The sequence below is a fragment of the Anarhichas minor genome, unplaced genomic scaffold (genome assembly GCF_050575085.1).
Source record: "Anarhichas minor isolate MPS153535 unplaced genomic scaffold, ASM5057508v1 ptg000028l, whole genome shotgun sequence".
Classification (NCBI taxonomy): Eukaryota; Metazoa; Chordata; class Actinopteri; order Perciformes; family Anarhichadidae; genus Anarhichas; species Anarhichas minor.
Genome location: NW_027466474.1, coordinates 15,781,486 through 15,803,024, shown reverse-complemented (window position 1 = coordinate 15,803,024; position 21,539 = coordinate 15,781,486). Strand labels below are relative to the sequence as shown.

General features: G+C 43.6%; 1 protein-coding gene across 3 annotated transcripts in view; it reads left to right on the top strand.

Annotated features, from left to right (window-relative positions):
• The window catches only part of LOC142962741 (uncharacterized), a 37,165-nt gene that overhangs the window by 11,648 nt on the left and 3,978 nt on the right, over positions 1-21,539 (top strand). For 2 of the 3 annotated variants that reach the window (XM_076103367.1, XM_076103370.1), the window contains exons 2-11: positions 7,994-8,076; positions 11,820-11,994; positions 12,909-13,035; positions 14,381-14,521; positions 14,708-14,761; positions 17,346-17,501; positions 17,644-17,740; positions 18,388-18,691; positions 18,792-19,287; positions 20,217-21,459. In XM_076103367.1, coding sequence (XP_075959482.1) covers positions 7,994-8,076; positions 11,820-11,994; positions 12,909-13,035; positions 14,381-14,521; positions 14,708-14,761; positions 17,346-17,501; positions 17,644-17,740; positions 18,388-18,691; positions 18,792-19,287; positions 20,217-21,459 — 2,876 coding nt within the window. Of the gene's footprint in view, positions 1-4,561; positions 4,786-7,993; positions 8,077-11,819; positions 11,995-12,908; positions 13,036-14,380; positions 14,522-14,707; positions 14,762-17,345; positions 17,502-17,643; positions 17,741-18,387; positions 18,692-18,791; positions 19,288-20,216; positions 21,460-21,539 lie in introns of those variants that run through there. The other variant, XM_076103369.1, reaches the window with a different exon arrangement.

The window sequence follows — 21,539 nt, the reverse complement described above, 5'->3', positions numbered from 1 at the left end:
GGGAAATACCGCGGTTTTAAAGGCCATGTTCCCAACGAGGCATGTGCGGTTGGACGAGAGACAGAGGAACAGACAAAGAAAGAGAGAGGAGGGATGGTGAGATAATGACACTGGAGGAAACAGAATGAAGAGACAAAGAGGGGAGGGGGGGAACAAAGACGTGTTGGTGTGGAGCTGTTATCTGGCCCCATTCTTTATATATTTCTCATATCCTTTTATGGTCCTCTGGCTCAAGTAATGGAGATGGGTTAGACAATAACAAGACTTGTGTAAAAGCTTTTTAACATCTGGGGAGAGAGTAATAAGAGAGTGAAGGATGTGGCTGCTGCCCTTTTCACGTGCTGTTCCCAATTAATGTTTTATTAGATAACATGCAGAGGGACATGTGACAAGATGGCAGGAGGAAACAGCCAGTCTGGACCTTGCACAGTGTTCAATAAACCATTCCAGATTGAACCAGATCCAGGAAAGGCTACTTTACGTCGTAATTTGATGACCGTTTGACATATTTGCTTTCTTGCCAAGAGTTAAATGAGATTATTGATGACATCTGTCATGCCTCTACGCTGAATATGTAGCTGGAGCCAGCAGCTTAGCTTAGCACAAAGACTGGACTGACAGCAAAACTCTAGGAAGTCATTGGCCCAGTCAAGAAATAGTGCCAGCACGTAACTCTCCATAACACCATTGATTTTACATTTCGTTTTTTGGACAGATTACACAAAATAAGTGTTAATAAGTGAGCCTATGTTCACACATTGAGCGAAAAAAAGTAACAAAACGGCCAAGCACGGTCAGCTACATTGTCGCCGATTCGCCGTTGAAGTGTTGCTCAAGTGCTCGTTGACGTAGTTTTGTCGGTAAATAGGCCTAGCAATAGAAACTGGCTTAGGCATTCTTTTAGACGGAACGAACAGGGTGAAACGAAAACATATTGGTTGACGCTTCACCGCCTCATTGGAGCACCGAAAATAGTCAAGAACAGTTCAGTTTAATGTCACCGGCTTCCATTGTCTTGTAGCCAAATTTGCATCTGAGGTTTGAACATGAATCAGCTCAGGTTACCTGATTAGTTTAGGATGATTTGAATTGTCATTCTACATCTGATTTTGCTCATGATCAAAACAAGTCTTATTTTACTATAGAAAATGCTCAGGCTGTTATTCATTAGGTTATTGCAATTGCATTTTGGGTATCCAGTTACTTAAAAAAACAATGTATTTGCTGAAATTCATTCCATCTGTTCTCAGGAAAGCTTTGGTCCAGTCCTTCATTTGAAGCAAAGGGACTGTCTAATGAAGGCGTTCTGATCCTAGCATGATTCTTAGCATGTGCACAGTAAAGAAAAGTGAGAGATTGGAGATGAGATCAGACTCATTCGTATCTATTATGTCTAAAAGAATTCTCTGTAAAGTGTCCGTGTTATTCCAGCATGTCAACACAATCTCGGGTTGTTTTACACGTGAAAATGGCAAATTGAAATGTTTAAAATGGACATGTCTTTAAATTGCATACTGCATGGTATATACTCTCTAAGTTGACATGCATGCTGCTTATGTCTGTATATACAACATGTCTTGTCTCTATAGCTATGTCTGTACCCAGTGGCTCAGCTCAGTCAGCCAAGTTCATTGTTTCAGCTGACAGGAGAAATCCTTCTCCTCTTTCGTTCTCTCCGTGGAAATTGAAGGCTTGCGGCCCGTCACAGACCCACTAACATCTTATTACCGCGGCCAATTCATCTGCACCGCCTCGGCTCGGCCTCTCATCTCCGCTCACTCTGCCGGGACTCAAGTCCAGGGCTCGTTTTTTTGCATGGGGGACATATTCTTAAGCTCTCTGGCCAAGCACCTAAAAATAGGTCTTTGACTGGTCTTTGTGGGGTTTCCCTACGGATTCCTCGCAGTGATGTATTGATGGTGCTCATTGCTATTGAAATAACAGACTGAATATTGTAGCCAGTGTTTAAATTGTCCACATTAGACCCATCACAGGGATATTCACCTCGAACATCCCGATCTTTTCAGAGTTTTTACGCGTGTGTTGTTCTCAGGGCATCATGAATTAAAAATAGATGTTCTTGATAATACTACAGATTCGGAAAACCCACACTGATGGCATGTGAATGAGTAGCCCTGCTTCAAGGGATGGATTGTGTGACAGAGAACAGAATTGCATTCATAAGCAGTGTTCGCTATACTTCGGCTCTAACAGCTCTCCCATGACTAAGGTTTAGCTCTGTTTTTACTGTGTACATCCTCACAGCTAAAGGAAATCGAATGGGAAATCATTACTGTAACATAATCACGTTATCTCAGGGAGAAAGCATTAAACATTTCTTGAACTGGTCCCAGTTACGACCACTGAAACTCTGCAGCGATGGACGTCGGCGCTTAAGGGGTTTTACTCGGCAGCGTCCAAATATCTGTGTTAAAAGCTGCCGTACACACTAGGCTACTTTTCTAAGCTCTGCCTCTGCTGCTGATTCAGTGTAAATACTCTGCGCTCCCTAATTGCTGTAGTAATGTAGTGCGGCCCATATAAGCCTAATTTAGTGCAAGTGGAACAAAAGGATTAGCACTGGAGTGGAGTGGATTTGTGTTGTAAAAGCTCAAAGTCCAATATAGGATTTACTATAGAAGCCTCTATGTTACCAGATTTGATTAACCCTTTCAGCAGCCGAAGATACATGCCTGTAGGCAGATAAATCATTTCAGATCATCATGAATGGGTTTGTTAACAATATTAGAAGCTTATTTTTTTGACTGTATGCCATTGGGGGGGGGTGGGGGGGGGGGGGGGGATCTTCATTGTCGCCGCAGTCAGCCATCATGTCAGACATCTGTATGTCTTAGCTGACAAGAGCCAATTAGTCTGCACCGTAAACCTGTGGTGACTGGTTCCATTGAGGGATTAAGGCTGGACTAGATTAGATTTGTTCTACGTCAGAAGGAGAGGAACCCAGTGGACAAAGTCAAGTTATAGTCATCTGTGACAAAAGAGCTCAGCGTTCATTTCTACCCAACATTCAGGTTTTTCTGAATATCTACTTTTCCCCCTGCTAGTCAGTAGTGTTGCTAGATCACGGTAGACCCGGACGTGGTTCTGTCCAGTAGGGCTGGGTATCGTGAGATTAAAAATACCAGTACCAGGACCCTTAAAGTGATGCCAATGCCAACATAGTACTTCAATCGATACCCATGTGAATGGAAGCGTTCGGGTGTGTAAAATGCTGACGCCACAGCATTCATTTTTGTGTAGAATAGCAATATTTTCAAATGTTTTTTGTGGCATCTCGACACGCTGAACTGCCAATCCGCCAAATACACAGCGCTGGACTTCACCGCATCAAAGACTGTTGTAGCTGCTGCTGTAGTGGGCCAATCAAACCTTGTATTACATCGAAGAGCGCTTGTGGTGATTGGCTGCGAGAAAAACAATCGTTTTTTTCTAGATCTGGGTACAAAAAAGATAAAATGCAGGTATGGTTTGACTGGAGAAGTTTCAATACTACATGGTACTGGGTATCATGGACCGGTGTGTGTGTGTGTGTGTGTGTGTGTTTGGTATGCGTGCTCACTCTGTGTGGGTGTTAATGAGGTTATTTCATGTGCCTAATAAAGGCTGAACCCCTACTGCTCAGAGTACCTCTACGTGCTAATCCATGTTACATAATGAGCGGGACACACACAGACTCTCATGCACAGATGCAACCTTGGTAACTTCCTAATGTGCCTCAAAGTGTAGTGCAACATAGCAGAAGTTTACGAAATGAAACTAAGTTATTGAACAGCTGCTAGCAAGATGTCATGGAACAATGCAAAGTGGAAAAAAGTATATAATGTATAAGTGGCCTGAAAGAAAACACTAGTTGAAATAGCCAGAACAATAAGTAATCAAGGACCCAAGATTGCTGTTGTGGTTTAGCATTATGTCAAATGACAAGTTCAGATCTACAAAACAATGTTATTGCGTACGTGAGAATGTAAAGTGAAGAGGGAGCTCCAGCTCGTTCAATGTCTTTGCTGGACTGTGAAATATTGTTTCAATGTTATGAGAAAAGAGTCTCTGCAAGGTCTCCACACCCTCTCCAACATGTTGCACTGTAATATTATGTTTTACTGCTTAGTTACCGCTGTAACTTGTGTAATATCGACTGTGAGCCTGTTTCTAAAGCTCTTTTCAGACATATGAGATCAGATATGTAACATTCATCTGAATCAATGGATGTAATGTAAACTGTGGGATATACTATACATTAGTGTTGTAAAAAAATATCGATACACTTGCGTTTCGTGATGTTATATTTTGTGATACTGTATTGACTCTCAAAAATGTATAGTTTTACATGCAAAGACTTTAGTTGGCAACCACACCACTGCTTCACACAGGAAGGCCTCAGTGTTTACTGTAAGTCTGTTTTCTCTCTCGTCCTAATATTCGTCTGTTTATCTAACTGACTCTTCTTTCCTCTCATGCTGCTCTTTCCCACAACCCCTCTCTTTGACCCCCTTCCCTCCCCCCATGTTTGTCCCTGTCTCTTGTGTTTTCTCACCGTCTTCCTTAGACCTTGCCTTCTTTCCCTCCCCCTTTGCTCTGTATTTATGTGTCCCATACTCACCCTCTCATCTATAATTCTCTCACCTTGTCTTCTTGATTCACTCTTCTCTTTTCAAATCTGTCTCTCTTCCCCCCCCCTCCTTCTCCTTTCCCCATCATCCCTCCATCCTCGTAGATTAAGCGGACGATGTCACCATGGGGAACCAGCTTTGGAAGTGGGCGCAGGTCAGTCCTTTTGACCCCTGACCCTCTGATCTTGAACTTGATACTTAGCCGTGAAACTGTCCTTCGACTGTTATTTAGGACGATTCATTTTGGGAAATACGCTCATCTGCTTTCGTGCTGAGAATAAGATGAGAAGATTGATTCTGTACCACATTCATATCTGTGTGGAGCGAGAGCCGGGAGTCGATTAGCTTGCTGTAGCCTAGCTTAGCTAGCGTTGGATGGTTATAGTTTCCTACATAACTGCTCTTAAAAAAACAAATTGTCGTTTTTACATTTCTTTTTATGAATGGAATAAACAAATGGGACACCATGTGTTAATTAATGAGCTTTCGAGGTGTACGTTGGCATATTTGTGAACTTTGGATGGAGCCATGCTAGCTGTTTCCCCCCCGCTCCCAGTCTTTATGCTAGCTTGAACTAACTGCCTCCTATCTTCAGCTCCATACCTAACGCACAAACATTAAGAGTGGTATTGATCTTCTCATCTAACTCTCATCAAGAACAAGAAGACTATTTTCCACAATTGAAATATTCCTTTACAGTAGTTGTAGCATATGCATCATCGGTAATATTTCCAGTGATTCCATTCATGGGATACTTTTCTTTAACAGGCAGTTGTAAAATGTCAGACTCATATAATGATATAGTTATTTAGTCCCCCAAATATAAGAGTACATTTTAAAATGCCAATAGCCTTTGGTCTGTTCAGTCTGCTCACCTGTTGATACATAAAGTCCTGTGCTGGTGTTATTGGGTGTTTGGACTGGTTTCACTTCTCTCATCGGCACTTCATTGTTTCTTGAGTTCATATAGACAACGTACTACATGAATGTTGGTATCTGTTTCTGTGTATCAGTATCTGTTTCCTAGAGATGTTATTAAGGCTCTTCTGGCTGTAGTGTCTTCCTGTGGCATCAGACAGGAAATGGATCAGTCCAGCACTATCGGCTCATAACAGCACCAACAGCAGCATCAGCAGCGTGCGTCTTTGTTTATGGCCATGTGTTGCGATAATGTGAACGTCGAAATAGTGTTTATTAAAGAAGTGATATCACAGGCTGTTGCAGTTCACATCAGTCCTTTCTCTCTCTCTCTGCTGTAGACGATGAGGAAGGCGAAGGTGGTTCTCATGACTTTAACAAGGGTGAAGATGATGATGGTCATAGCTAATGGTTGCGTAACGGTAACACTGACGAAAGCCCTTCAGCACGTCAACAAACCCTCTGGAATGTTCCATCTGTTTCTTGAACACAAACTCACTGTAAACACAGTTGACAAGAAGCTCTCCAGCCGCTTCCTTAATGGAGAGGAAGAGCGAGTACACACTAACAGCAAACGTGGAAAACATGGCGGTCTTGTAAACTTTTTTTTTTTTTAAAGGAACTGAAGAAATAACAAAAATGTCTCCGCACATTGAAACACATTTTCGTAATTTTATCCGTAGTACCTTAAGAGCTTCTCGTCACTATTAGTTTACAATTAGGCAAACTATTTTAGTGCTTTAACGTTGAAACCAATCAGTTAAGTGACATGTGAGGCATACAATTATGTAACTTGCAATATTATCACTCGATGTTAGTAATATCATGTAGTTCGTATAATAAAAAGTTGCTCAGAGACAGTTTCTTTCCTCTGTTATAGAAGCAAGAAATTATCTTTTATCCTTCTTAATATCAGTGTCATTTGCATTTATTTCCTATCATCATAACAAGTCTGTAACAACGTTAGCATGCTTACATTAGCCAATTAGCACTACACACAAAGTACAGCCGTGGCTGATGGGAATGCCGTTAGCATTGTTTAGTCATAAACCAAAGTATTGGACAGATTGATGATGATGATGATGATGATGGTGCTGGAGGATTCGTTCTGGGGCCAGTGAATGTCTGTATAAAATTCCGTAGCAATCCATCCAATAGTTGTTGAGGTGTTTTCAAAGCGTTTCAAAGCGTTCAAAGTGCCGACCACATGAGAAATTAAATGAAATTCTGTCACCCAGGTCTGTGAAAAATAGGGCAGGCAGGTGGGTTTTTGTTTAGTTGCATTACTGCACATCTGTGTTGCCTTGTAGTAGCCCTGAACTGCTGTTTTGGAGGCTGGATGGTTTCAAACTTATTGTCGGCCATGTTGAGATGTTGAGATATTAATTTACTGAAAACCATATCAGCATATAACTGCACAGGAAATCTTTTCTGTAAAGCGCATAGTTAATTAGATGTGAGCCTAGAATATAGTCATGTAAAACTTGGTGACTTAATGATTCTCTCTATGCGAGAGAAGCTAACTGGTTCAGCAAGCTGGAGCTGAACTGATTAAAAACTCAAAAACAAACGGGGAGTTTGCGATTATGATTTATTTTTAAATGTGTCCGATACTAACCTCTGTCGTCTCGTGCTGTTATGTCCACCTAGCAGCCTGATGCTGCTGCACTCTCCGAGCAATAACAAGATATCAGTTGGTGATGGGAATTCGCGTCTGTTTGAATTTGTGTCAGGGGATACTGGGCATCCGTCGGTGCCAGGACGTGAACGTTTCAGCTGACGGAGGTGGATGGCAGAGCAGAGCACTGGAAACATAGCCGAGATGCCTCTGTAGAGACTGTTTGGATTGGACTGGGGATGGGCTTTAGGTCGGATTGAAGTGTAACATAACAGCTCAACTTTTAAGGAGTGAAGAGGTAGAGCAGTGGTAATGCATGTAGGAGTTTTTCCAACAGGCTTTGAAAATGGTTTTATAAGGCAGCGGCTTGTTACAGACGACTGTGTGATCCTTCAATTGAACTTGCTCTGTCCGTTCAGTCCTGTGTGAGTTCAGATTTTGCCACCTGCTCATGTCAAGCCACTTTTACTGGCAGACACGTCACTCCCAAACGGGACTTTAATCACATTGTAATCCAGCGAGCCTGATCACACTGCAAGAGTTGGCATGTGAGCAATAAGGAGATAAATACAGTTACAAAATACCAGAGGCAGGCAGGTGTCATGGATAAGACAATTTAAATAAATTGTGCTCTTGATTGAATAATTTCTGCGCAAGAATAACTTCATTTGTGCTTTTTGGCTACCTAAAGAAAATTGTTTGTATTATATATTGTATTGTGCAAACAGTATAAATCAATCCATTTAGTCGTGTTATCGTCACATTATTGGACGAATGTTTTATTGAGGAGCAGTTGAGCTCATCGATCTCTCTCCCTGTCTTGCAGCAGTGACAGCGCTGCCATGGCATCAGGACCTCCAGATGTGATGGCCAATCAGGAGCCTGCTGAGGTCGTGGAAGACTGCTCAGGTAACAATTTGATTAAATGTTCAGTTAAAAGAAATGTGACGTGATTTCGGTGAGAGAGGTACATTTTCCCAAAAGGTTGTAGTTTATTCACGTCACTGAGTTTCTCAACCAAAATGAATATTTGTAGTGTTTGAATTTCAAAATCGGGGACACCCAAGACTAAATGTTTAACTTTTTCTGAGGTTTTGATGGGTCACTCCCTGTATATTCTTTCACCTAGACCTAATTGGTGTACATTTTAGTAGGAACACCCAGAAGTGCTAGATTTGAATATAACCAACTGAAACTATGTGCTATGAAGTCGAAATGGTTTCTCAGGAACTGCTTGGACCAAAATCACTGACTATATTATTGTCAGAATGGGTGGGTAGTATTACGGGGAAGTCTACATCATATCAGCAATGAGAATATGTACGCAGACACAGCAGAGAAGATCAGGCCGGCTTCGACGATCTAGATCCTCGCTGCTGTTGGCAGGAAATGAAGGAACAGCGAAAGCTATCGTCATCTCTCTCACACACAAACGCACACAAAGCCCAGATGCACGCTGTCGATACAGATGGACAGCACACATGCTGCTGATATTATGGAAACAAAGAAGAAGTGCATTGGCAGGTCAGAGTGATGTGAAGGCACAGCAGGGATTTTAGTGCTGTTAAGATTATTGGACGGTCCAACAATGTGGAAACATTTCTAAACTAGCTCATCTTTTAATTCTGATATTTCAGTGTAACTGTATTATTGCAGGAAACAGACCACTAGGTTTGGTGAGTCACTTCTATTTGGGAGAGCTGAACATCAGGCGTGATGCCACAGATCATGATGTCTGCCAGTCATGTCCATAACAATCTGTTGGGGTTGAGCCGGTGTCGGTGCCAGACCAGCAGCTTATCGCTGATTGGTGCCCAGTTTAATGGGCCGTGTTTTAGTTGGATCTGCAGTTTGAGAGGTTTGGAGTCTGTAAATAGAAGTGATACACGTTTAGGCCTGCTCCTTTCATGGCAGGATTCTGCAAACAAGCATAAATCAGAGTCAAAGTTTATGTTCATGTATCACTCATTAAACTTACTTCGGAAAGAAATCGGTATAAAACTGGTGTTGAATTGCAATAACATAACTCCAGTGGGTATGCATTTGGCTATAACTTTTACATTACAGTCATTTAGCAGACGCTTTTATCCAAAGCAACTTACAATTCAGAGTCTATCACATTATACACCGGGAGCAATTTTTGGGGTTAAGTGTCTTGCTCAAGGACACATCGACATGCGACTAGCAGAGCCGGAGCCGGGGATTGAACCACCGACCCTCTGATTGAAAGACGGCCCTGCTATCCACTTAGCCACAGTCACCCACACTAGAGGAACACTTGTACTGAAATCTCTCGTGCAAAATACTACCTTTGGCAGAAAACGTGTGTTTTCTGTAGGACCCCATTGCTCATTGTAAGAGGCTGATTTAAAGAAATGTGTTGTCAGGGCCTTTAAAGTTTAGCTTATATATTCTAACAAAATCATCGTAATACAACTCACACATAACACAAAACGTACACATGCTGACAATAATTGAGACAATATATCGACCTGTTCTCTTTAGTTATACATTTAGAGCACCAGAATACACCGCAGACCCCTCCCTCCTCTCCCCACCTCCTCATCTTCCTCTTCCTCGTGTCATTTCTGGGACAAAATAACAAATGTTGCTTTTAGAATCCATCCAGCTCTCCTGACAACCACCATGACCTGACCCCAAAACAATGTAGAGATGTTTTAGGTTCCCTCTCCTCCTCTTTCTCGCTCTGCCCATGACACTGTTTCCCTGTCAAAGGTCTTCTCATTGTGTAAGCCGAGGTCATACCCTCTAATAAAACTGCCTTGAAATCGCCATGATGTTATTTTTAATATGTGAATGTAGTCATGTTTTTTTACTGAGAGAGTTTATGTGAAAGTATCTCAGAGCTACAATGACCATGGAGCTCCACTGACCTTCCATTGAGGCAGTGGCCTTTTTCGTCTCTCTGAGTGCAGACCTTTAACTTAATAGTGTATTGTGCCTAAAATAGCACAATAAATGGCACCGTCGGCTGGTGTTTCCCCCTGATTTTTCATCTTGGCAGTGCAGAAAGGCCTCTGAGGCATCACGAAAAGCTGGTTGGAAGCAGAACAGAACAGACAGAAGAGGGGAGAATTTGCAGCCAACATTTCTTCATAGAAATCGTCTATCTCTGATTTGTGGCGACTCATCAAAATACTGTGGCAGGTGCTCAATTTAGCACTCCATGCAGATGGTTTGTGACTGCAGTTTGATTTTGCACTTAATTTTTGTGATGCTTTGTATGATATGTGTCAAATAACACACATGACATCTCAAAAGAAAAGAAAGCAAGCGGCTTGTATATGTACGTATGATACAAAATGTAAAATTTGGAGCGTAAAAAATAAGCGTGACGTGGTCTTTAGCAAATGACCCAGAAATCTTAAGCGTCTTGTACCAGGCTGAGATTCCAGACATTTTTTCACTGTGATTTATTTCCAACCAGAAAGTGTATATTTAGAGAAAGGAAGGAATGCTGAAGGATTCCCCGCAGGGAGAAAGACATAAATTACAAAGCTTGTGTAGAAAGAATGTGTCTCTCCAAAAGCATTTTTATGACCCAGGGATATGAATTTGTTTCCTTCTGTTTTGTGTCACAACTCATCATTTATCCGTGCGCTAGGATAGTATATACGATCATTTCTCCACCGGAGATACTCCAAATTAGTTTTTGCAACAATAAGGAAGTTTCCATCTGGGATGAGTATCTCTGGATTCCGTCTGTATTTCAATGTTTATTTACAATCCCTCCACAAGGCCAGTTGGTCCACGTTGGTCTAGACTATCAGTAACAATTGGATGGATTTTCATGACATTTTGTTCAGACATTCATTGTCTCAGAGGTTTTTTGGACCGGGACTGCTACAATACCTGCTAAACTAATGACATCAACCTCAGCTGTACCATGTGTTTAGATCTAATTAGCAAATGTTAATGTAATAAACTGATACGCTACGATGCTGGTATGTTGTCTCGCTAAACATCAGTATGTTAGCATTGTCACTGTGTGCATTTTAGCATGCTGATGTTAGCGTAAACTCAAAGCATGATCGTGCTAAATGGCTGTACACTCCTAGTGGGCCGAACACAGCCTGTTTCTTCAGGTACCAGCTAGACATTAAATAGATCCAGAAAGTCCAGTTTGAGTAACTGGTCCAGGAGTTTGAAGGTCTATGTGTTGAGACAGCCTACGGCCCTGCTGGATGTGGGACAGAGAGAGGACCAGGGGGCAGTTCAAGTTCTGGATGAGCGCCTTGCTGACTGAAAGCAGTGAAAGCACTTTGTAGCTGTTTAAGGAGTTATAAAAGAGTTGTTGAGTTTTTCCACTGCGGTGCTAATGGAGGTGGACTCACTGGGGGGGGGGGGGGTTACAAGCAGAGGAGTGTGTGTGTCTGTCTTTACGTGCGTCTCTGTGTAAACACACATCAGTGTTGGTGTGTAGTTTCTCCAGGGATGCCTACCTGGGACTTTACAGCCAACTAATTGCTCAAACTAGAGTTCATACGAGGGCAGTGTGTAAAGATGCTGTGTGTGTAATTGTCTCATTAGCATATCACTGGGCAGGTAGTTATATAGAGTGCTGTCAGAGGAGGGTAACTTTAACCAGTTTCTTTCATTTGGTTTATTTTTTGTCATTTTTGCCTTCACAGGAAAGAAGAAGTCCAAGTTCCAGACGTTTAAAAAATTCTTCGCCAGGAAGAAGAGAAAGGAGACGCCGGCCGCTGGAGCAGACACGGGGCTTAAAGCCAGCCGATCGAGCGACAATGTCAGCAAAACTTCCCAAAATAACACGCTCACTCGATCAGAGAAGGATAAGGGCTCTGGGTAAGATCAGACACATGCATACTTACACAAAGAGCACACGATAACTCTTATTCAAACATTGACCTAGTTACATACACATGCTAAGTGCCAGTCAACGGGACTAAAAACGGATTTAAATACTTCTTTGTGGTTTATACGGGAATGGTTTGTTTAAGGCTACATTTTGCATTTTAAAAAAACCAGTTGATCCACCCAAATGGATATCAATTCAGTTCTGGCAATATCACCTTATTTTTTTCAAAGATATCCCTAAACCTTCCTGTATTTTATTCAGCCACCACTTATTGTAAGTGTTTTTAAGAGCTTCACCAACAAAACATAGCCGCCGCTAGTAGATGCCAATTTCATTTTCCTGCAGCCCAGTATTATGTTCCTACACAGTCGGTTGGTTCCTCTGTCCATTTAGATAAATGCCTCCTCTTGTGTGAAAAACATAATTTAAGAAAGGAAGATCATGTTTTAACATCCATTTCCTGTCCTTCCTCAGCTGAGCCTCAGCTTCCTGTTTTCGTAACAAGAAGCGGAATGTGTCTTCCTGTGGACAGTCCTAATTTCCTTTGTTTCCCTAAGCTGTGCCACTTCCTGCCTCGTCTACTCTTAACTTTTCCTCGGTGTCGCAGGATATGTCTGCTCCAATTTTATCGAATTTGTTCTGTGTTCCTCCTCCTAGTCGTTAGGGGAGTTGGCACAATCGACAAACAAAAGCAGAAAAAGAGAGTATCGATTTTATTTTTAAATCATTTTCTTTGATAAAAGAAGAGAAACCACTCTAGTGGGGTAGACGATTGTGGGTCAATGGTGTTTGTTATTAAACCACTGACACACCGGGGCCTCTCAACATCCAGTCGTCTTTATTTATAGTTGTCTGCGAAACATCACTTTCTGCTTTGTTTATTTCTTCCTGTTTCCCAAAGGTCAAAGATCAGCCTGGGCAGCAAGGCCTTGTCACACGACTCCATCTTTGTTTCGGACTCGTCGGAGGCCAACGAGGCTCTGGAAGCATCTCAGGACAGCATTCATGGGAAAGTGAAATCACTACAGGTAAATACACATAAGTATTCGACATGCCCTATTTGTTTGAGATATCGTTCAATCCAAGGAGCCAAGTTTGAGCTCCTGTGTCAACAAGTATCTTAGTCTCTTCCTGGAGAAAGACTTGGCATGTGGAGACAAGCAGCAGAGAAGAGGATTTGATGGCAGAATAATGAGGAATAATAGACAAATACACAATCACAATCTGTATGTCTGGCCGTGAGAGTGTCTATGACCTTGTGCTGAACCGTATTATCAATAAAGGAGGTGATAAAGAGAGACGGAGCAGCTGATCCGGAGTGTATCCATTCAGACGGGCAGAGCTGATGAGTATCACTGAGGGAGGTTGAAACTGAAGCGTCTGTCAAAGCAAAATGAAGGAGCGGCTGATGAAAAGAAAAGCAGACAGACAGAACCAATGTCTGTCACAACAACGGGCTAAAACGGGAAGATGTGATACCCCGACGGACAGACAGACTGACCTCCAGTTAAACTGCTCCACTAAGCTTCCTACAGGGGAGTGAGAATTAAAACAATTAAAACATCTTATAAGGATTTGCCAAAAAGGGAAACTTTCTCCTGTAGCTAAAACACAAAGTTGATGTGCAGGTACCTCAAAAAAGAAATATAAATGATATAAATGTCTTTAACACAAAATGTTAAACTCATTTAAGCTCAAAATTAGCAATTTCATGTACTAGCAAGTTGAGCTTCCCAACACAACTGCTAATGGAGAGGGAAGCTACTCCCATGTCCTTATTTTAGTTGGAGCTCCTCTCTGTTTCTCCATGTGTTCGAGTTACTGTAACAATATTATCATTAACATCATAAAGCTGCAGCGGCCGGTGTTTTTCTGTCAAGGTCTTGGTGTGTGCCAGCGTCCAGCCCGGCTAAAGAAAAGCTGTATTGTCCTCTGTTTGCTCTGCACCCGAGTCTGAGTCCTTGAGTAACTGTTACAGGGCAACACGTAACAGATAACAGGTCTGTTAGTTTGAGTTTCTGCGATACCTGCCAAAGAAACCGCCTAAAATAAACACTTTCCCTCTTGAGTGCCAGCCGACTGTCCCCACACGTCGTTCTCTGTTAATCATACTCCACACCAGTGGGGATTTTGGGACTGTAAAAGCAGGGAAACTTTGTAAACACCCAAAAACGTGTACTCAAACACACCTTTTGTTACCTTTTTGTAAAGCTGTAGTTTATTAAACAGGCCGACAGATTTGGCCACCCACAACACCTGGAGAACTCTTTTGCTTCCTGCTGTAATATCTACAAGTGTGGCCAATCAATAATTGTTTTGATCCCAATAGATAATACACGCATACAAAGTCAAATATTTTCTTTCACCCTGTAGCTCCAGCTGAGGCAGGCCATCAGGCTGGGCTCCCCTCCGTCCCTCATGTGTGTGAAGAAAACGGACGACGCCGGAGCCATGTCTGAGGACGACGGCCTGCCCTGTAGTCCGCCCGAATACACGACGCTTCACACAGTCATGGTAACACATTTTGATTGAGTAACGTCCCGCCCTGTGGTCCACCTGAATGCGATGTGCAGACAGCACCGCTAACACTGCTATTCTCATTCTTTCCCCTCTCTCTCTCTCTCTCTCTCTCTCTCTCTCTCTCTCTCTCTCTCTCTCTCTCTCTCTCTCTCTCTCTGCATCTCTGCATCTCTGAATCAGGCTCAGAGGAACAGCTCCATCAGTCTGGAGGGAATAGACAGTGACAGCGACCAGGTAGAGTACTCCACCAATTTAGCATTGCACTCCTATTACTTTATGGGTCTGTAGGCTTTTACACAGCTCCCTCTGGAGACACAAAAGCCTCTACGCAACTTCTCCATATACACAGTAAGACCTCTTGCAAAAGAACTCAATGTATAACATTGCAGCGCTACATCACCACCCTCAGGAACACGACTGAATCCACAGCTTCTTGACTCCAGTTGGTGGTGCGATTGTTAAACAAACAGCGTTGGAGTAACATGGCGAGGGAATTCCCCTGTCCACAGCCAAACTGTGTGCGCGATTTGGGCTTTATAAAGGAACCTTATACAGAGGAACCTTCCGGCTGTGTGAGGGTGACTTTTCTCCTCATGTGACCATGACGATAAAAACCATCTCATCATCAAATCTAATTACGACTAAATAAAAGTCCCTTTCGTGCAATGTATTTTTTCCCGCTCCCTTAATCCTCATTCTTTCTTACCGTCTTCCTCTTTCTCCCTCTGTATCCTCTAATTGTCTGCCGCTGACCTGCCGTATGAGTGTTTGTGGTTTCAGCCTGAGTCGCTCGGAATGTCACCATAAGCTCCCAAACGGCACTGTCCGTTAGAACAGTTCGCTGCAATGAGTACTTTTTAGATGGACAGTGCCAATTCGTGATAAGGGAAATGTCCCTTTAAAAAAAGCCTAATGAAAACTATTCATTTAGTCTCGCCGGGCTATAATGTGGGCAAAAAGCACAGTCAGCAAAGTATGACAAATGAGCATTTAATGATAGTGCCGTTTTAGCAATTTCAGAATGTTTTTTTGGCCGGTCATCTCCCCACTGAAAAGAACCACAGATGGCCCGCTAACAGAGACGTGCACACAAAAACCTGAAAATGTCCACTTTTAAAGAGCATTCCACGCACAGGAATGCGGTCAAGGAGGACTGCAGTGACTTATGAGTTGCAGTGGCACTTTCTGGAGCTTTTCCACTCACTGAGTAGTCACGAAAGACTTCATGGAGACACACTATGGTTTTTTGAGATCTTATTCTGAAAATGAACTTGCAGGGCTGACAGTTTTGAGCCAGGCAGCGAGTCCATGTCGGCTTATAATCCCTCCGGGTGCTTGGGTCCTGGTCTGTCTGTCTTCATGTTTACTGTAAATAGAAAGAGCGCAGGCTTTTGTCGTTTGTTGACATGTAGTTTAGATGTTTTTTCAGTTTTTGGCTTTGAGCTTGAAATATTCCCGATGAAAAGGAATAACTTCCAACGCTGGGTGTTAAAGCTGCACTGATCGTTGTTTTTATATTAACAAATGACTGTGTGTAATGAGAAAGCTCAGGATGATGAACCTGCAGATAATCATAACCAAACTCTTTGCTGTTTTAGTGTCTTTTAGCTTGTTTGGCTTCTCAGGTCCACAACTGTTTTGGTTGCAGGCAGACACAGTAAGACACCAGACCAGGCAACCTCTGGGTCTGAAAATTGCAGCCATTGCTGAAGTGCCTTACACTTGCATTCTTTCTAATGGCCATCAGGGGGCGACTCCTCTGGTTGTAAAAAGAAGTCCAATTGTATAGAAGTCTTTGAGAAAATGACTCTACTCCTCTCTTGATTTATTACCTCAGTAAACATTGTAAACATGAGTTTATGGTCTCGATCTCTAGTTTAAGTCTTCAATACAGCATGATGTTCATTTAGTAAATTATGGTCCCATTTCCACCTGAGAATTTAACGATCTGATGCAGCTCTGGTTCACAAGGTAAATTTACAAACACAAATGCACACTGTATCTGAGGCAAAGTAAATAGCTGTCATGTGCTTTGTGTGTGTGATGCTTAAAGATGGACCTCAGGGTGTGTGTGTGTGTGTGTGTGTGTGTGTGTGTTGGTGGGTTTGGTCATAACCTTCTAGCTGCTCTTCAAACCTTAAACGGAAGTCTTACTTGACCTCTTCTTCCACTGTATGTCACTTTCTTATCTCAGTTTTTCTGACTGTCTTTCTCTTGTCTTTGTCCATAATACTGTACGTGTTATTCCACTGACCCACTGTGCGTGTGTGTGTGTGTTTGTGTGTTCAGACTGCATTCCGATGGTTTCTCTGGCAGTCGGCGTGTCTGCTTGTAGTTATAGAGTTTGAATTCTGCCTCAACTCGTCTCTCTCTCTCTCTCTCTCTCTCTCTCTCTCTCTCTCTCGCTCTCATTTACTCACTCACACACACACATAGAGACCTGAAAGCTCCATAAACAGAAATCTAGATGTCAACAAAGAACAACCTGGATCATATTCCTCTAACAGCCAATCTGTAAGACTTTATGTTGAAACAAGTGTAAAAGGACAGAGAGGGGTACTTCTCCAGTGATGACAGAGTAGGTTTTGGTCCTGCAGATAAAGACAGCTAATATTTATCCAGCTGGACTCTCTCTCCCTCCCTCTCTTTGCTGGTCTCGCTCTACTCCCTCTGCTTTCTGTATCTGCTGCCGTCATCTTTTACGGGAACAAAAACACCTTTTATCACAATCAACTTCACCTGTGTTTCCAAATGCCTCTGGAGTATTTCCCCCTCGTCAGTTAGTTATTTGTGAAACGCTGTCTCCTTCTCGTCCCAGCTGTCCTGCGCTGCCTCCAGCAGAGCGGTGAGCCCCCTGGTGGTCCCGGGGGACTTCAGTCAGCCGGCCAGTCCCTTCGGCTGTCTGGATAACTCTGCTGCCAAACACAAGCTGGGCCTGAGACACAAAGCCGGCAACAGGAGGAAACCTGTCGCTGTAAGACATGCAGACGCACACAAACACAGTGGCACGAGCATGTATACACCAGTTCAGCCAGTCATGGGGTGCTAGCTAGAAATGATGTGGTAAAGACCGAAATGTCTGATGAGAATGAATGACGGGTCTCCTGTCCATGCAGAGGCTGGAGATGAAGGCGGAGGGAGACTCTGTGGTGGAGGAGATACTGAACTCCTCCATAACAGAAGCTGCAGAGGAGCGACCCAACACACCAGAAGGTCAGCGCTGTTCTTTTTTTCTGCTCAACCGCACTCCATCTTATTTATTAATATTTTTTCAAACCAATGACTCTGAATGGAAGTCTCTTGCTGTCTGATATTAAAATGAAATAATATTATCAAAGTGAAATTTCGTATTGCAAATTGAATTATCAAAAATACACAATTACTCCCAAATTTATAATTAAAATAAAAGCTCAATTGACAATAAATCTTCAGTTTACTCCTGAGCACAACATTGCCTTAGTGACAAAGAAATTTTATGTGTTTTTTTATTTTCAAATTTGCAGACAATTTGCAAGCTAGACTTTAATTGCTCTAATTAAATGATGTATAGTAAATATATCAATAAATATGGCTCTTATGATGTTGACTTAGAGAAATGAGAGATTCCTACCATTATAATAAAACATTAGAAATTAGTTAAATTCAGCATATGATTGATTTTCAAATGCAAAAGTTTTCAATTTAGTTTTCAAGTTTATGTCGTACATTGTCCACCAATTTGAAGAAATAGAAAAATCTGTGACTTTGATTTGGTTAAATAATTTCATTTTAACATTGGCAGCCATAGACTTCCATATCCTTGGTGCCATAGTGTCATATCAGGTTGACCTCTGAGACCTTTGCTTCTGTCTGTGGTCCAGTTGTAAGTGGTGAAGAGCTGAAACCAACGGGGAATAGGGAGGAAGAAGAAGACGAGGAGGAGGATGAGGAGGAGGAGGAGGAGCAGCCACAGCATTCCAGACACTCCCTGTTGAGAGATGAGGAGGAGGAGGAGGAGGAGAGGGAGGAGGGAGAGGACCGGTCCCAAGCAGAGCAGGATGTTTCTCACGGCCCGGACTCTTCCTCTCCTCCTGAGCTGCGTCTCTCTGAGGAGGAAGCCCCAGACGCCCAGCCCCGGCCCTTCTCCAAGCATAGCCCCAGGGACTCCTCTCTGGACAGTCCCAGGTGATTAAATATCATTTCCTCCTTGTTCTCTCCTCCTCTCAGTCTCTCTTGTTTATGTTTCCTCCTTCTAACAATCTGACCCCTTGATATCTGCTTCTAGAGCAACGCCAGAGCCCCCTGCTGGTCCGAGAGAGTACTTGCTGGACCCTCCAGGCATTGCCTACGGAGCAGAGGAGAGGGGGGTTGAAAGTGACTTGACGCTGAGCGGAGAAGAAGATGGAGTCCAGGACAACGGGGAGGAGGAGAGCTCCTTCTTACAGGAAGTGCTGAGCTCCTTGAAGACTCCCCTCTCGTCTTGCTCACTGGGCATGGAGCCGGAGGGTGTCGTCCTGGAGATAGAGGAGGAGGAGAAGGAAAAGGAAAGAGAAGACGTCGAGGTAGAGGAAGGTGAGGAGGTGAAAGAAGAGGAGGCAGCGGTGGACGAGCCTGTCGGTTATCAGGCTGCTGCCGCTGGCTCCCTCCTGTCAGATCACACCGCGGAGGAAGAGGAAGAGGTCGCCACTTTGAGCACTCCTTGTCGAGATGTTGAAGAAGACGAGGAAGAAGAAGCAGCAGAGGAAGAGGAACTAGTGGTGGAACACGTCTGTCAACATGATGTATGTATCTTTGATTCATTTTTTATATTGTGAGTGAAGTAGTTTTCAAACTCAATGCAGGGAGCCTGACTTATCCTTATCCGAAACCTCTTAAACTTGTCTGACCAAGAGGGATTCACCAAACTCTCTCTTTCTATATATACATATATAAGTAAGGTTATTTGTTCTGTTCCATTTGTGGGCAAGTTTTCACTCACAAAAATGTCACCCAAGATTAAAAAGGGTATTTTCCCTTTTGTGCTGATGGAAATCAGCAGACAAAAACAAGACAAACAAACAAAGCTGTCCATGACTGAAAGATTCCATTACAAGGCAAGTTTATTTGTATAGCACATTTCAACAACAAGGTAATTCAAAGTGCTTCACATGAAACCATTAAAAGCATCAAAACATAAGGCAAAAGTAAAGGAGATTTAAAACATACATTGAAACAATAAAAACAGTCATTAAAACACAAAAAAAAGTAGTGTTTTATCAATACAGTTTTATCACATTACAGGTGATGTTGCACTGTCAGGTGTGATGGAGAATGATCTGTTCCATTCAGATCCTGAGGCGGCTGTTAGATTGGGAGAACTAACTCTATGAAGGCAAATCACTGTCAAAATCCGAGAGCGCAAATGAGATCCATTTACGCGCGCGGCTGTTTGATTTTCGCGCGCGCATTTTACTTTGACGAGCGCTTTTGCATCACTCCGCGAGCAGAATTCACTCTCACGCGAGTCTTTTACCTGCTCGCTCGCGAGTAGTTTTTCTTTTTGACAGTAAGTGGGCCGACCCAGTCGCCATTGTATCTCTACATCTAATTGGTTACAATCCTCGTCTTGGAATAGATATTTTTTGCGTTTTTGGTCTCCACCGACTCCTGTCCTGAGGGAAATATCTGTTTCTTACCAGCTAAATCGCTGACACTCTCTTTTATCTTCCAGCGAGAAGAGGACGGAGAGAAAGAAGAGGCAGAGGAAGTCACCCCCAAGGAACAAGATGATGTACAAACAAGAAACGCTGTCAACCAGGCAGAGGAAGAGAGAAGAGAAGAAGAAGAAGAAGAAGAAGAAGAAGGGGAGGAGAGTGAGGGAGAGGAGGAGGCGATAGAGCTGGAGAAGGAGCCGGAGGTGGAGGAGGAGGGACGGGAGAAGAGGGAAGAGGAAGAGGTGGAGGAGGCAGAGGTGAGAGTGGAGGAGGCAGAGGAGGCGATAGAAGAAGAGAGGGAGGCCGCAGAGGAGATGATGGAGATGTTTCATGAGGCAGCAGACGAAGAAGTTACCATGTTGCCGCAGGAGGAGGATGAAGGTATAGATGTTGTGGTTGGAGATGACACTGTGAGCATAAATGACGAGGAGACAGAGCTGGGGGATGCGGCAGCGCATCAGAGTCGCGCAGCTTCCGATCGAAGCTTCGGAGAGGAGAGGGAAGATGGAGAAGAGAAGGTGGAGGAAGGTGTGGAGCTCAGCCGCGCGGAACAAAAATCCGAGCAAGAGGAGGACGAGAGCGAACGAGATCTGCAGCAGGAAGGCGTGGAAGCGTCCACGGAACAAGCTAATGTTTCTGCCAAGCCTCCTTCTTTGTCACTTTCAGGGTCACATGACGGGACTTGGTCACAAGAGAGTGGAGCCATCAGTCCCAGTAAGATGGGCACTACCACCATCCACATAAATCTACTCTCTCCAAGCTCAGAGAAAGCCACGCCTTTCTTCCAACAGTCCCCAACTGCCACACACCCCAACGAAAGTGGGACACCCGGTCATGCCGCAGCAGCCACAGAAGAAGAAGAACCAGTTGACGATGTGGAAGCCGTAGAAGAAGAAAAACAGTCGGCCCTGGAGGGAGAGGCTGCACCTCCTGCCTCTGCGGGCGAAGAGGTTAACCAGCCGCCCAGTGGTTCAGATCAGAGCAAAGCCCGCTTCACCATCGCCCCCGCCTGGCAGAGGTCACTCTCTGCGGGGGAGGCAGGGGAGAGTTTGACTCCTCCCTCCTCTCCGACCGCCGTCACAGGGCCCGGAGGTGTGGAGGCGGAGGCTGCGAATAGCAAGGACCCCGAAGTGGAGGCAGAGCCAGCCAGTTCGGCCAAGGAGGAACTGGTGTTGAGCCCTGGTAGAGTGAGGAGTGCAGGGGCCGCCGCTGCACCACCTCCATCATCCATTCAACCTCCGACCACGGCGAGCACAGAAGGTAGGGACAAAGGTAGAACATGAAGATGTTTTTTCACTTGGGTCTTGGGTCTTTGTCTTGGTGGCCCGCCCTAAGTCACA